Source organism: Blennius ocellaris (assembly GCF_963422515.1).
Source record: "Blennius ocellaris genome assembly, chromosome: 11".
NCBI lineage: Eukaryota > Metazoa > Chordata > Actinopteri > Blenniiformes > Blenniidae > Blennius > Blennius ocellaris.
In genome coordinates, this window is record NC_137660.1 from 14,096,813 (window position 1) to 14,113,245 (window position 16,433).

The 16,433-nt window shown below is 41.0% G+C and overlaps 1 protein-coding gene across 2 annotated transcripts in view; it reads right to left on the reverse strand.

The window, feature by feature from the left end:
- trim44 (tripartite motif containing 44) overlaps positions 1-13,851 on the reverse strand; it is a 46,480-nt gene extending 32,629 nt beyond the window's left edge. Inside the window, exons 1-4 of one of the 2 annotated variants that reach the window (XM_080504914.1) lie at positions 13,683-13,851; positions 9,428-10,035; positions 8,013-8,090; positions 1,042-1,338 (exon numbers count right to left, since the gene is read on the reverse strand). In XM_080504914.1, the coding sequence (XP_080361040.1) occupies positions 1,042-1,338; positions 8,013-8,090; positions 9,428-10,030 (978 nt within the window). In that variant the 5' untranslated portion in view covers positions 10,031-10,035; positions 13,683-13,851. Of the gene's footprint in view, positions 1-1,041; positions 1,339-8,012; positions 8,091-9,427; positions 10,085-13,682 lie in introns of both variants that reach the window. The other variant, XM_080504913.1, reaches the window with a different exon arrangement.
- Positions 13,852-16,433: the final 2,582 nt, after the last annotated feature.

A 16,433-nucleotide genomic window follows, 5' to 3' on the forward strand; every position in this document is an offset into this window, starting at 1 on the left:
AGCGTCAGCCAACATTTCTGAACTCATTTGCATCTAACTACCTGCACAAAACTGACACAGTTGAGTAAACTGAAATAAAAGTGCATTTCTAGTCATGGACATAATAAATGACTGGATAAATACTGGAGAGTCAGTCTGTCCTTTCAGTTGGAACGAAGCAGCACATGGTGGCACCTGCTCTCAATATGCGTTTTGCTGTTTGCAGCAGGTTCCGGGGTCATTAGGAAGATAATCCTTAAAGTGGACTGCTTGTGATCAAGCCCCAGTGGCTCTGAGCACCCCGTTAAAGCACTTCTCAACAAACCAGAAAGTCTTTTTTTAACCTTTTTTGCCAAGTCACAAGTAAATGAAAAAGGACTGTGAGGTGACACTGTGAACAATATTATGCTATAGAACTGAGCAAGAAACTAATATCCAAATATATTTGTGGTGGCTGGAAACTTGCTGTAATTGTTTATAGATAAGAGTAATAGAGCTGCCATGTTAAAGCGAGCACTGAGTGAGGACTCTAGCAGCAGGTCTCTGGGTTAAAAGTTTATATTAATTAATTATTGACACATGGTTGCTTCTGTTTTTTTCATTTTGGCTGTCTTTTTTCATTAGCCTTGGTAAGCACATCCAAGCTTCAATACAATGTTGCTTTAAATAACCTCGGTCTGGTTCGAGCATCAAGTCAGTTTATAAAATGTGCGAACCTCACACTTGAGATCTCGCTCCAATTTCTGAGAGGAAAAAAAACAAAGTTTAATTTAAATGCCTACTTTGATCATTTATTGCAACCGCAATTTTTAAAAAAAACGGTGAATACCTCACACAAATAAATCAGTTTTGGGTTGAGCGCCTAAGTTTCATATAATTAAGCATTTATTAGGTTTCAGGCATTCGACGAGGGAAAACAATACTAAAATACTGTGGCATGCTGAATGTTAGTACTCGCGGGATTTTAGAGTTTTTATTTTTTTTTCCCTTTCGTACTTCACTTTGCAATAGGTTAAAAACCGTGATTTAGAACAATAAAGAAACAGGGAGAAGTCTTCTCACCGAGGGTTTGCGGGCGTCTCTTGCAAGTGCGAGGACAGCGTCCATCGCCACTGCAGGACTGAGACACTGGGCTTCAGCCTGCTCCAGGAGACACAGCTGGTTCGTAATGCTGGCCATTTCTTCCTGCAGTTTCTCGGTTTCCACAGTGATCTCTGCTATTTTCTCCACGGCAGAGGCTGTGAGGAAGGCTTCCTTGAGGTCGACCAGATGAAGAGTCCTCTTTTCCTCGAGAAGCACCAGCTGACGAAGCCCCTCAAACTGATTATTAACGTATTCCTCCAGTTCATGAGTTGACAACTTGAAAAATGAAAGAGGACAAAAAAAAAAAGAAAGCAAGAATGAATTAACAGTTTCCCACAATGGAAACATAAAATCGGATGGATGAAGAGTGAAGAAAAACCTCTAAAATCAAAACCAAAGATGAGAGGAAACAAGATTGGATTTGTAGATACTGAACACTGAAGTGAATTAGAAAGAAGTGTGTGAATTGAGCAAAAAAGAGGCACCATTGTATCGCATATGACGAGGGAATATTACTTCAAAATACCCACAGGTCTCTGTCACGCTGAAGCTAATTGATAGCATGAAGCTGCTTCGCAGCGGGGGAACTCCGTACATCCCATCTGTAGACAGAAACCTCAGAGGCTCCTTTTACCACAGTGAGCCATCTGTTTGGCTTGCAATGCAGCTGAACTGCAAACCGACATACCTTTTTAATGTTCTTTCCTGTTCCCAGATGAGACTCTCTTTAGCGTCACATTAAAACACATGACTCTCCCCTGCAGCTCTTCACAATAAAATGGCTCCACCAATAATGCAGATCCTATCTGGGGCTGAAAGAAAAAAAAGAAAAAGCAAAACCCCCTTGTTGTGATCTATGCCCCTGAATATGTTATAATTGCTCCAATCTACAAACATCAGCTGCTCTGGCTCCCTCCTTCCCTTGAGCAGACCTTCACTTTCCTCCTTTCCATCTATTTTATCTTGTTTGCCCACAGTCTCTCTCTCTCTCTCTTTCTCTTTCTCCCTCTCTCTCTCCCTCTCTCTCCAGTGAAGCAAAGAATCATCAGTCTTTACTAAGGTTGGCAGAGCCATGGCCCCCAAGGGGACCAAAGTTTTATCGTGTATTTGCCATTTCTGCACAAGCAATCAGATTCTCCAAATTGCCCATTAAACCAAGCGAAAGAAGCAACACTTTTAATTTACTTGCTTTGTATGAGTAAAGAAAAAACATGCTCATCGTTCACCCCAAATAAGACAGAAAGAGTTACTTAGCATCTAATTCGAAAGCCAAGAGTTCTTTTCTCTTTTGCTTCAGCAAAATCGATACCCTGAATATATGTCTGGTAGATCAGCGCCAATAAATTACAAGTGCGTTGGACCAGCGACATGTTCCACTTCTTCTCCGCACTTGTAAAAAGTATCTTTGAATGTGGTAAAAGACAAAGCAGAAATGGACTTTTGTGCTGAAGCACATCGGACTTCTTCAGCAGGTAGCTTTACATGATTTGTTACATGCATCCATTCACTCACTCAATCACACGCTCACACACCAATGGGGACAGCTTTTATACCAGGTGCTTGCAGACTATTGAGGGCAACATGAGGTTCAGTGTCTTGTCCAAGGACACTGTAACAAGGACAGCATGAGGCGGAGGATTGAATAGCCAACAACGGATTGAAATAAGACCCGACGTTTGACATTTACTTTGTTTACTTAGACGCACTTCGACATGAATTGTATGAAGATATAGTATAGGTAGAACAGAAATGTGTTGATGTATTGAAAGACATTTACTATCAGCCCCTGGAACTAAAATGTGATATTTGTGGCACATTATTTTTAATGTCAAGTTAAACTCCTTAAATATCTAATGTTTTCCAACTTAATTTTGGAAAATCGATCAGGACCCGCCATTCCAATAATTGATATTCGGCCGTTATGAAGGACACACCTGACATCCCATTGTATACATTGGATTTAAACTTGCTTCAAATTATTTACAAATTAAACAATGTACATAAATGAAAGGCAAAGCAAATGAAAAAGAACAAGAAAACATATCTGAATGGTAAGAAACCTGGTCATAAATCATGGCGCATAAACATATGTTATGATCTCATACGCTTTAACTCGTGTCGTGCTGCTACATTTATCATTGATTTGACACATTCCATCGCTATCTCTCCCAATCTCCAGGACCTCCACCCCCCCTGCCTTCAACTGCCTCCCCACAGCCCCCGTGGCAGATGGAGGCCGTGATCCTGGATCAGTGTTCTTTGTGTCAGCAGAGCGGGGGCCCTCTGCCATTGGACCTTTCAGTCAGTGCCTGAGTTACTCCGAGTTTGTCCCGCTCGCAAGGAAGGAGCATTCATGCGTGCTAATCCTCATTTGCATTGCTGCAAGCTGAGGCCACAAAATGAGGCCTCAGGAGAGACGGCAGCATGCTGCTCTGCAAGGACAGAGTCGGCGTAAAGACGAGGGATGAGCGGGCCTCTTACAAAGGTAGGACGTTTGGCTTGCATACCGAGTAAGCTCACTTCGAAGTAAAGGTGAGTCGTTCACAAGCAGATTAGTTGAGCCAAATGATTTCTTTGTCGTATAGTCTCAAACACGTTGTGCATTGTTGCTGTACGATATCAGGTGTCAGTCACTTTTTGAGACCGTGAGATAGCCATGGGTTCACTGAAAATCTGAAATGCTGCTGAAACACTTCTCCTGATGACGAGAAAGTGAGTGAGCCAAAAAGAAATGATCTTATATTATCACGGTAATGTGGTAATGTAGAAAAAAAAAAAATCCCCCGGGAGTAAAAATAGATCAGTATGAAAACAACAGTTGGTGGGACATCAGGATGCACAAAAATAAAAATTAATGAACAAAAAAAGAAAGAGCTCATATTATTATCTACAGGCAAATCGTACCATGCTTTTAATCTCAACCTCTCTAACCACAGCATCACTTCAAAAGGCACATCATAACAAATGCATTATGTGGACCAAAGCCTTTCATTTCTATTCAACTTCAAATGTGTGAACAGCTAATTATTGTGTTTGAATACGTACCTCAAGCCATTAAACACTTTCGGGTGGATACGTTAAAAGAAAAAATAGTGCTGTTTCATGACCAGTGCATGAACAATGTTTTAGAATTTTTCCTTCAAATTGATGTGGTTGCAACGTCTCATCAGTTTTCAAATGTCAAAAGGAATTCCTGCAAGCGTTGAAAGGGTTAATTCTTTGTGATGATTTTCCAAAACTGAGCTGACCCTGTTGCTTCTGCCGAGCTCTGTGTTGTGTGATGCCTTTTTAAAAGGCCTAAAAAGCATTAATAGAACATTAGGAGTAAATGGATTTGAACTGTCCTTGCCCTTGGCAATAGTGGCCCGGTTCCAAGTGAACACCACTCTCTCTTTGTCTCACACTCTCTTTTATCCGTCCTAGAAATTAGATTTTCCAATTTAGCCCATAACACAACGGAGCGACGCACAGAAAGTTCATTTGGAAAAACACAAGCTCTGCAACCGTGAAGTAAAGCAATATAAAAAAAGAAGCGGCAAGGGTGCAAATAGGAGCAGAAAAATAAGACAGAAGGTCTTCAGTTTTATAACAGCAGAGTTTCAATATCCAGCACCTTTTTATTGGTTTAGAGTGAAGCAATGTCAGCCAAGAAACTTTCTGGGGAATGATAGCGAGTAATTCAATTAAAATGCTGAGATAGAAAAGGGGAGACGGGCTTAAATAGCAAACGGGAGAAGAGAGTGGAAAGAAGAGGATAAGGTGGAGCAGGAGCAGAAAAAGCAGGATGAACAGTAGCAGCAGCCAAGTCTTTTCATGCTTTTCCTGTCTGTTCCTCTGCCTCGTCTTCCTAAGACGGCTTTAATGTGTCTGCTGCTCTTGTAGATTTTAAGAGGCAGGGAAAATGGGTGTAGCCACTGCACACACACATATACACACATTTGTGACTGGGCTGCGGCGACGCTGCTTCCAAATATCGCAGCTCCTTTCTCTGAAGCTTCAGAGTGCAGCTCTCCAGGCAGCATGTGGCTTTGACAACACCCGGTGCAGCAAAAATAAGCCACGGGTAAATAAAACATGAGATGTGGTAAATATGCAACTACCTGCTGTCCCCGTCTGAAGCCACAACATGCTTCACATATCATTTCCAGCTCTCTGTCATCCAGCGAGTCAGCTTGTGTTACCTATTGTCACCCATCGAGAACCCTTGTGTTAGGTTACGCCTCCGGTCCCACATAAATATGTATGCAGCTTTATCAAAGTTTTTTTTTTTTTTTGCATTATATTCCAGCCTTTGGTCAAAAAATGCATTATGTACTTTGAGAGATTAAAATCACTGTGCCTGTGGCAAAGTACATAATTAGATGGGCTAGATTAAATAGGCAAACTGGAGCGAAGGGTTAAATCCATTCATCTCCTTGCAGACAACAGCTCAGACCTCTTCCTCTCTGAAGTCATCCAGAAAGTCAATAGCAAGCAATTTAACCTCCACCATGAGCTCCCCTTTCTGTCTTTGTGCGCACACTACACACCCAAACACACACCTCTCTCACCTGGAGGAGTCACTCTGATGGTTGCCCGTCATGCATAATAAGAGGCGCTGACATTTGAGAGAGCAGAGGGGACGCGCCGACAAATCCACATACTGGTCTCAAACGTAGCGCCCCGTGAGAGAGCCGGGAAAGTGCTTTTCACCAGGCACAGTGCACTTCTATAGTGAAACAGCACAAGACTAAATGTCCAGGAAATCCTTGGGGCACCATTGATATTTCAGTACGATAACAGACGTGAACTCGGGACGGCTGCCGGCTGCCAGAAAGAAGTGTTATCTCTCACCGGCCAGTCAAATTAACCTTTTACATTATGCCACTGAGCTCGGGTCACATCTCTGCAGGTATTCAGCGATGCTCCTGGGTGCCACTGCTCTCCGATGGTTTCTGACACTGTTATAAAAGCAGCGCACGAGGCAGAACGGGGGCCGTTGAGGTGGTTGAGAGGGAGCGAGAGCAGGTGCTGCTGCTTTTGCTGGTAAATAAATGAAACCGTAGCTGTGCGTTCCCGATCCTGCCTTTCAGCGTTGCATTTCTCGCTGCACAACCCGCAACTCTTGCGTGGTTCGAGATTTATTTTCAGCGGCACAACATGACCCCACTATGGCATCTGTAATGGAAATACAGCAACTGTTTTCAAGGTTGACTTGTCCTGAAAATTCAGCTTGAGTAGGTTTGTGTTTGGTTGACGTCAAGGTAAAGGTGAGCGCATATGAATCGTACCATGAACCTTGGGATGATGGCAACAATGGGAAGGTTCAATTAAAAAAAAAAAAAAAAAAGTAAGGTTTCAATGATGGCTTGATGACTCGAATATGATAGACACTTTCTTAGTATAAGAATAAAAACAGCACACTGAATACTGATCCACCTCCAGTAAGACGGTGTGAGTATGGAGGGTTTTATTTCAATAAAGAATTGATCGGGTTTTATGACTGAGCCGAAAAACAGAAATATATTAAGATTGAAATGCATGAATTTTAAGACGACTTATTCCTCTTGGTAGACAATCTTTAAACATTCGTGCTGAATCATGGTCCAATATGTTTAAATTACTTCCATTTTTTTTTTTTCATCTCATTCGTTTATGGGGAAGTCTGAAACTATCAGAAACCCATTCTAATTCAACACAGCGTATAATATAGCATATCCACCCACTGAGTCCTGGGCTGATTACCAAAAGTTTTAGTCAACTCACCGAGTTCAACAAGAGTTTAAAGCTGACCTGAGGGTATTCAGCATCTCATTAATCACTCGGTCTAATTCATATTCACTTAAAATACAACCTCTGAGTCAACAAGTGACATCAAGTGACGCCTCAAAATGTCATGAGTCAGTGACCACACAATGCTGCCATGCTTCAAGTAGAATTAGATCCTCTCAAACTCAAACCAACACACAGATTTATCTTGCCACCTCCTTCACAGATCTTATGAATTGAAATAATTGCCAATCGTGTTCGCTGACGAATGCTTTTATGACAATCTCCTCCTAATCCCTCTTTATCTCGTTCTCGACTGCTGTGTCTGCACCGCTCACTTTCTATACGGCTGCACGGCTTACAGCTGTAACGGCTGAGTCAAAAATCAGTAAAGTGCTCACTGTAAACATTTGTTTTTGTCCTTTAAATCTTGGTTCGGAGACATAGAAAAACTGAGCTTCCTATAGAAACAAGGTTTTCCAAAATGGGACAACGCAAACACACATTTGCATTTGCAATATAAAGCTGGACCTCCAGCGTCTGGAGAGTTAATGTTTTGGGAGTAACTGAGTAACAGCTTGGCTTAGTTATGTCTGTGGGTTTGAGTGAAACGTGACCCACACAATACCGTAGACGGCCTTAGAAGTCATAGGCCATTGAGATGCTTGAAAGTTTGTTTCTAACTGTGGTGTAACTTCACTCTACATATTAATCACAGGATAAATCAAATCAAAAAGTAATTGAGACAGTAGGTGGTACACAATCCCTTGCAAAAGAGTATGTAATATATACATGGTGGCTGTACATCAACTGCTTATTTTTTTCAAAGCATAAAAGAACAAGCAAACACGTGTTCAAGGTAGGATGTCAGATCCATTAACGTGGGCAAACAATGTAAGTGAGCATGACATCTTCACAATGAGACATACTGTGTGTTTGAAAGGAAATCCTGAGCAAATACAAAGGCGCACTCATACAATGTAAACCACGGCATGCTGCATGTCCTTGAAAGAGTCATATCCTTTTTCTTTAAACACCTGTGGATTAATTCTCATTTTACCCGACAGGACCTGTTGCAGCTCATTACTAAATTAGAGCAGCTTGGACATGGCAGGGTTTTCTAAAAAAAAAAAAATGATGGTTACAGTAGATCTCACACGGCGGTTGAAGTGGAGTGAGATGGACAGGGAGTTTGCACTCACCTCACTATTGGTCCACTTCGCCTTGATCCTCTCACCCATCTGATGTGTGGAGCCCACCAGGTCGTAGCCCTCCCTGCTCTGCAGGCAAGACAGACCAAGAAACAGTAAACACACTACAAAGAAAACGCCAGTACATGAATCGCATATTTTCTCCTTGCAACTTAAATAAACAAATAACACACATTTAGTTTGCGGTTCGGTCAAGAGTATCAAGCGATTAATGATCCATTAATGATCTGTTTTCGAATGAACAAAGCCAGTTTAAGTTTAAAAAAGTGTTGAAACAAAGGATGGAACATCTCAGTCGTGATAATGACAATATTCTGTGGTGAACATTTGGGATGATGATCAAACTATGTCAATCAAAAGCGCATTTGCCTATTAAACTGTATATACTGACATCCTCAAAGCAAGGTACAGGCGAGGGAAATCATCACAAATCCAACAGATAAAGGGCTCTTAACTTGATTACACTGATAAAAGGCGCAGGATTAAAGCCTGGGTAGGTTTGGAGTAAATACCATAGCCCATGGGCTCACATGTGACCCTCTGTCTCGTCAATCCATATGTGACTGTGATGTAACCGCCGTCAGTCAAGTGTACTGTTCTACTTTTGTTTTTCAGACGTGTAGCCACAGGGCAGAGGACAACAACGTTGTCTCTGCTGCAAAATGAGTCGACCTTGTGGGATGATTTGCTAATGAGGCTTCTGATTTAGCTTGTGTTCACCGACACAAACGTTGCCTCCTCAAAATGAACTCAGCCCCAGTTATTAATCAGATCAGGTCTCTGTAAATGGGTCCTCATTGCAACAACTCAGTCCAAATGTGGTTCAGTGTGCTCGACATCTGACTGGAAATGGCACAATAATCCTCAGTGAACCCAAAGTGGTGATAGATTTCTTCCCAAAATCCATTTTCTTGGTCCAAATACAATTCTGCACTTAAGAACTGGTGACCCATTTGGGCCTATTAAATGAGCTTAAAGTCATGAGCCATCTGAGAAAATGGAGAAAGGGTGAAGCCATAAATGGAGCCAAGCCAAACGGACAGTACGGTCTCTTATTGGAAACCTTGTGTTCCCTATTTCAGCTTTCAGAGAAAGCTTTTATGTTAAATTGTGTCATCATTGCAATCATGTGGGTGACCATGAGACATTGTTAAGTTTAAAGTATTACACAGCGAATTTACAGAGCCCCAGTGAGTTGACTTAAAGACTACAGGGCCTACAGCTATTGGCACACTACTTAATACTGAATTAGAAATGCAAACTAGATAGGTGATGCTCTGAATACATTATGCTGTGGAACTACAGATGTTGTGGAGCAGGCCACTGTGATGATGGGACAATATAGAGCCTCCAGTAAATCACACACCGCTGTTATAAACCCGTCATGTTGCGAGTGCGCCGCTTACCTTCTGCCACATGTAGGCCTCGCGCAGAGTAATGATCTCGTGTTTCCTGTGTTCACCCTGCACGGCACACACCACGCAGATGATTTTCTCGTCTGGTTTACAGTACAGGGAGCCTTCCTCTCCGTGCTCTATGCAACGCAGTCTCTCAACTGTCACGAAATCCTTTTTCCCAGCCTCACTTTCTCCTTCTGCAGCCTCTGCACCCTCTGCTCCATCGTGTACACGGTCTTGGGCCTGTTCCCTTTCTTCTTTAGCGCCGGGCTCATCCCCTTTAGCTACTGGCACTCCAAGTGGTGCCATTCCTGGGTTTGAGCCATCAGCACTTGCCTTATCGGCCTCAGCCTCGGCGCTCGGGCCTCTGTTGGTGCCAACACCATTAGCCTGTGTCCCCTGTTCACACTTGTAAGGCATGAGGACATGATGTGTGCTGCTGGAGTGTGTTTCGGCGTGGACGGGGCAGAAGGCAAAGCTGCAGGTGTGGCACACTTGTGTCGCTGGCTTGGCCTCGTCAGGCTCGCATGCGTCACATGACCCGTCCATCTGTGGCAGCTCCTCATCTTTCGGTCCCATGGCTCCTTCCTGACGGTCCCCATTGTGGTCCATGATGGCTGATAACAAAACACAAAAAAAACCCTGTTGGGATCCAGGATGTAAGCCCTATAGGAGACACACACAGGAAGAGGGGACGACGGGCTATTAATAGCTGTGACCTTCTGTGAACACTTCTCATATTTGCACAAGGGAAAGTCCAAGATTCCTCAGTCTAATCCTCTCTGATATAATATTCCCACCACAGATGATTCCAGGAGGCACAGTCCAGGGAAACAGTACCCAGTGCCCATTCTGCAACACGAGCTGGGAATATCTGTGTAATTCCACCGTGTCTGACAGTAATGAGAAATGTAAATTGTTATTTTTCGAAAAACAGGCACAATTATCGGGCTCGCTGCCCGTTACTTTTGTCTTGCATAAAAACAATCCTTAACAGCTGCTGATATACTCCCTCTATTCATCTTGCACATTAGGCGTCAGCTGAACCTGTCCTCTCTACCAAGAAGCAGCATTGCTTCCCATTCCGCTAAAATCCTGCCCACTGGAGAGCGGCACCATCAATAAACCATTAAGACTCCAGGCAACATTTGTTTCTCCTCCTTTATGACTGTTTGTAACATTGTGTGCTTCTGCATTAAGAAGCTGGACGTGAGGCGATTCCTTAAATCCCTCCATTGTACATATCTGCAGATTACAAAGCGTCTCATTGGTCACATGTCTGTAAAACAAATGGATCACACAAAGCCATCAGATCCAGCTTCAAAAGAATAATTGCATACGTTTTGCTCTAAATATTAATGTTTTTCCCGGAGATTATTTATTTCATTCCATTTGACAGCAATAGAAAAGATGTGTGACAGTACGTTACATTAATGTTGCATCCGCTCCACCTGTAATGCATTAGCAATGTTAGATTACCATTAGTTTACATCCGTAATGAATGTCAGCTGCTACCTGAATGTTAGCTCAGTTGCTTTGTTTACATTTCCTTTCATTGTAGTTTGTAAATGAGTTCAGGTCAGAAAAAAAAAACAGTTATTCAAAATTGTGTAGGATTGGTCCAAACAGCTCATGCAAAGTGTCACTTAAATGTGGCTTAGCAGAAGACTTGAACCAGACATTAAAATAAAGATGGAACAATAACAGAAATATAAACGCAACACTTTTGTTTTCGCTCACATTTTTCATGAGCTGAACTCAACGATCTCAGACTTTTTCTATGTATGCAAAAGGCCCATTTCTCTCAAATATTGTTGACAGATTTGTCTAAATCTGTGTTGGTGAGCACTTCTCCTTTGCTGACATAATCCATCCCACCTCACAGGTGTGGCATATCAAGATGCTGATGAGATGGTCCAATGGCTGTGCCATGTTGCTTGATATTGGCAGGAACCGGAACACGCTGTTTTATATGTCGATCCAGAGCATCCCAAACATGCTCAATGGGTGACATGTCCGGTGAGGACGCTGGCCATGCAAGAAGTGGGATGTTTTCAGCTTCCAGGAATTGTGTACAGATCCTTGCAACATGGGGTCATGCATTATCATGCTGTAACATGAGGTGATGGTCGTGGATGAATGAATGGCACAACAATGGGCCTCAGGATCTCGTCACAGTATCTCTGTGCATTCAAAATGCCATCAATAACATGCACCTGTGTCCGTTGTCCATAACATATACATATGGTATGGGCTGGCATAGTATGGACAATGAACACAGGTGCATTTTATTTATCCGCTTCATCCACATCAGACTTGCTCGGTCCTGGACCCTGGACATGTCGCCCGCTCACCTCGTCGACCACCAGATCCAGCTGCTCCCATCTGGATGCAGACACCAGATGCCCAGATATGTGACTGAAAGACTAAAGCAGCGTTTTCTGTCATGATCAGTCCGATATAAGTCTTTTAGGTTTTCTTGTCTCATGTTTTAAGTTTCCTGTTTTTTTTCCGTCACTGGCTGCGACTCCAATTGCCCTTGTGGAGCGTCATAATAATTCTTGAACTAGAACTTTAATCACACACAATAATTACACTTGCAGGCAATCTGGAGTTGACAGTTTCCCAGAAATTCATGTTTTTTTGGCAGTCGGAGGAGAAATAAGCAGATATTCTCGCTGTGCCAGAGAACCACTACATCTTTACTTTTTGAGAATTTCATTCAGATAAAGTTGGAATGGTTTCTTATTTATTTTAATTGAATTTCACTCTGTTAGTCCACATTGCTTTTTTACATTGTGATTATTCTCTATTTGCCTTTTGTTTATTCCTGTTATTTTATCATCTTACACTGACTGTTGCACATTTGTTTGACTGTTGACGTTAGTTGATTTCCGTGGAAGAACTTTGCCAAGTTTGTTTTTAAGGTGCAATATAAACACAGATATTACCCATCCATCCAACGCCTATATCACTTTACAGTGGAGTTGATTGGATCAAACTTTTCTCATTGTGAGGCATCAGCTCTAACCACTACTCCTGATTAGAGACTTGAACATGTAAGGGTATCTTATCTAATTCAATTTCATTTTTAATTGATGCAACCGTTTCATTTCATATTCAGTTCGATCTGCTCAATGTAGTCTTTTATTTATATATATATATATATATCTAAATATATATATACATACATACATACATACAGATGTGCTGTAAATTCCAACTCCGATGTCCATGAAACGCACACACAAAAATGTTTTACTTTCACTTCTAAACGAGGCTTAGACGTCTAAGGTGCCCATTTACACAACAATGTTGATCGGTGACACTAAAAATGCCACTTTTCCAGAGGTTCCACCTTGGGATCCGTTTTGAAAAACACTGCAAAGCCATCTCCGCATAAATGTTTTATTACAAAAACACCCAACAGCACCATATTGTTTTCAGCATTTCTGTCATGTACATTTAAATGGGCATCAGTTTCAAAATGCTGCAGTTTAAATATGAAACGGTTCTGAAACGAAACCGTGAAAATTATGCGTTTTGCAATTTGACCTAAAAAAAAATTTTTTTAAAGAATTTGCAAAATAAAAACCTTAATTAGCCACAAATTCGAAAAATCAATTAAATCTATGTTTTTGCTCAGCCCTAGGATAAATCAAAAAGGTGTCTGCAAACAATACAAAGGGGAGAGTGGCGAAACAACTCAATCCAGTTTGCCTGGAATTGCGCAATCTCAGGTGAGGTTCATTTCTATCTGCCTCAAAACGGTAATTACATGTTACTATTGTGGCTTGTGTCTATACGTTTCTTTGTTAATGCTGCTGCTTTGCGTGAAAGGTGCACCATGGGTAAAGATATAACATAATAACCACGAGTGTGTCTGTGTGTGTGTATGTGTGTGTGTATATATATACACAGACACACACACACAAGAATGATTCTGAAGTTTTGCATAACACACGACTGCACCCATTAGCAGCCCTGAGCCCGCCTTTGTATGCAAACACACACAGTTTGTTTACAGACTCCTGGATAAGAAGTGCTGAGTGTGTTTCCTCTGCACCTTCAACATAACGTGTGTGTGTGTTTCTATGCAGTTGACGTCAACAAGTGACAGAAAAGGTGCAGTAACCTTCCTTCCCCCTTCTCTTTCTCTCCCCTTTCCTGCTGTCTGTCTCAGTCACTCTCTCTCTCACACACATACACACTCATTCACTCACTCATTCTCTCACACACATACACACACACGGTGGATACTCACTCGTCTGAGCCTCTTCTCTCTCTCTCTCTTTGGGCTTGTTTTCAGATTTTGTGTCGACGGCTCACTTCCTTAGCTCAGCTGTTGTGAAATGAATGTTATTACTAAGCTGTCGACAGCTCTGCTTTCACTTTACAGCGAGAAAACAGCAGCTCCAGCTCCAATCCGACTGCGTTTTTTTACTTCCTTGTTTTTATCAGCTGCTCTCTGCTCTTTTTTTTTTTTTTTTTCTATTTCCTGTTCTGAGTCTGTGAGGGAGACACACAGAGGCTGCAGAGAGAAAACCAGCCAGTCAAACCATTCTAACCCTAACCCTTCCATCAAGAGAGAATAATGAAAGTAAGTTCAGAGAAAAATATGTCTTTTAAAAATGATCAAAAAAAGCATAATAGTAATAAGACCATATTTTGAGGACCCTGAATCCATAGAGGCACATTATTGTTAGGGTCAAATACTGGCAGGTCCTTTCTGTGTTGGGACTAAATTGAGCTGAAAAGTTTGAACACAGTATAGAATAATAATAATAAGAAGAAGAAGAAGAAGAAGAAGAAAAGTCACACTTTGTATTTGATTTGAGTGAATTTTATTTTGCATTTACTATCACATCTGGAAGTTGGCTGTAAAAGAGCATGTGCATATATGTGTGTGTGTGTGTGTGTGTGTCTTGGATGTGAAACGGTTTGCAGAATAGTTTTCTTGCAGTAAATAATATAAATGATATTCCATTTCAACTACATTTATGATAAAGTGGAAAGCGGAAAAAGTGCAGTGAAGCTTTTACATGAGTCAACAGTACAGCCATGTGCATTGAAAAACATGTTCAAATGTTGTTTAGCCTTAAGGAGGCTTCTTGACAATGCATCCTATACATTAGAAAGCCTCTTTACTCGGAAGTAAGATGCGTTTTATGCATTTGTGGCATAAGCAGCAGAGCTGAGGATGTGGCTTGCAAATTGCCAAATATCATCTGCTCATGCTCATTGTTGCTCGGTTATGTTTGCTTCTTTAGCCTTCCTTCATTCAATCCACCAGTTTAATATTTGTTCATTGACAAAGCAGAAAGGAAAGACTCAGTTACAACAGCCAGGCACCTCCTCCTCATGGTCACAAGCCAAGTGTCACGCTGTGGGATGGCGAGTCAGACACCTGGTGGTCAATACTTTAGGTTCAAATCACCTCTGAATAGCATCAGTAAATACAAGCTGTTTTGCATTGGCGAAGACAGTTTAGTACCTTTTTCATGGGCGCAATCAACATACTCAGCTCCACTCTTCATTTGAAGCCAGTAAAGCTGTTTACCTGAATGAATGATATACAGCAGTAGAGCAAATCAACACTGATTAGGTTTATTTATGTCCTTCGAAATATTGTCATGATTGATAGTAACTTGAGTCATTAAATTGAAATAAAAGGGCATCTTGCACAGGAAGCTTGTTTTTCACCTCGAGATGCTGACGTCTTCTGGGTATAATGCATCTCTATGGCGTGAGTTTAGGAGGCGTGAGAGAAGTGGAGGTATCTTATCCCCAAGCTTGACGTATTTGCAGTGTGCAGTTTGATCATATCTACCTATAAATCGGAGTTAAATTGAAAATTGCCAGACTTTATTCGACTGACCTCTTTGTAATTTGTCAACTAAAAGCAGGAATTTAAAATGCGTTGAGATCGTGCATGAAAAATATAGACCTCACAGACCACATTCCAACGTATGTGTGTTGGTGTGTGTTGGTATTAAAAAAAGAGAAAGGAAAAGAGGGAATTTTCTGTAGTTTCCTTGTTATTCGGATACGTTAGAAATGTCTAGTTTCAAGAATGCAACATACAAAACAATATTTCAAAACGATGATAAACGTGAATACACCACCAGGTCATAATGAGCTACACTGTTAAGATATTGAGAGAACATTGGATGCAGTCAATCGGGGCATATTTATAAAAAAAATAAAACAATTGTAATGAGGGACATGACGCAATCAGGAAAATAGTCATCATTGTAAGTTCCAGTCTTATACTAATAAGGCTTGTTGTCTGAGTTTGTCTAATAACTATGCCTTAGCATATCATTATTATACTTTGAATGTATTGTTTTTTTTTTTAACTTTATCTTATGCTTAAGAATCACCATTTCCAGATCCTGAGCACAGAAACTGCTTCTATGCAGCTGATGTTTTCTTCCAACCTTTACAAATTTAATTCAGGATTATTTCTAACTCCTATTATAAATTGTTTCGTGTGTTTTGTTTGCTAACAATAAAACAATGTATACGCCCCAAAACAACTGAAGTACAACTCCCATATTATTTCCAATTAAAAACATTTTCTTGGCACAACAAATACAGACTCACCAGAGTTATATATAATAAACATACATTTTCATACTTTCATTTTCATGTTTTATTCCTTCTACTTCTTGAAACAATAAAGGTTCCCTTCCTTTGACACAAAAAGATGGACGCTTGTTTGGTTTTATTTGAGCCATACATTGAAATAATGTTGGTTCAGTGAGCAAAAGCAAACAATACAAATACATCATTACAAATAATAATGAACAAACTATAGCAATAGCAATAAATGTTGCTTGATGAGCAGCAGCTACAATCTCAAGAGATAAATACACTTTATTCATGTTAAATAGAAACTGAAGAATGTGAAAGTCCAACATGATCAATGTGATGACAACATATTACAGAAACATATAAAATTCACAAACATCTATTTAAAATACAACAGTGCAACTTTTAGGGACACTCTAAA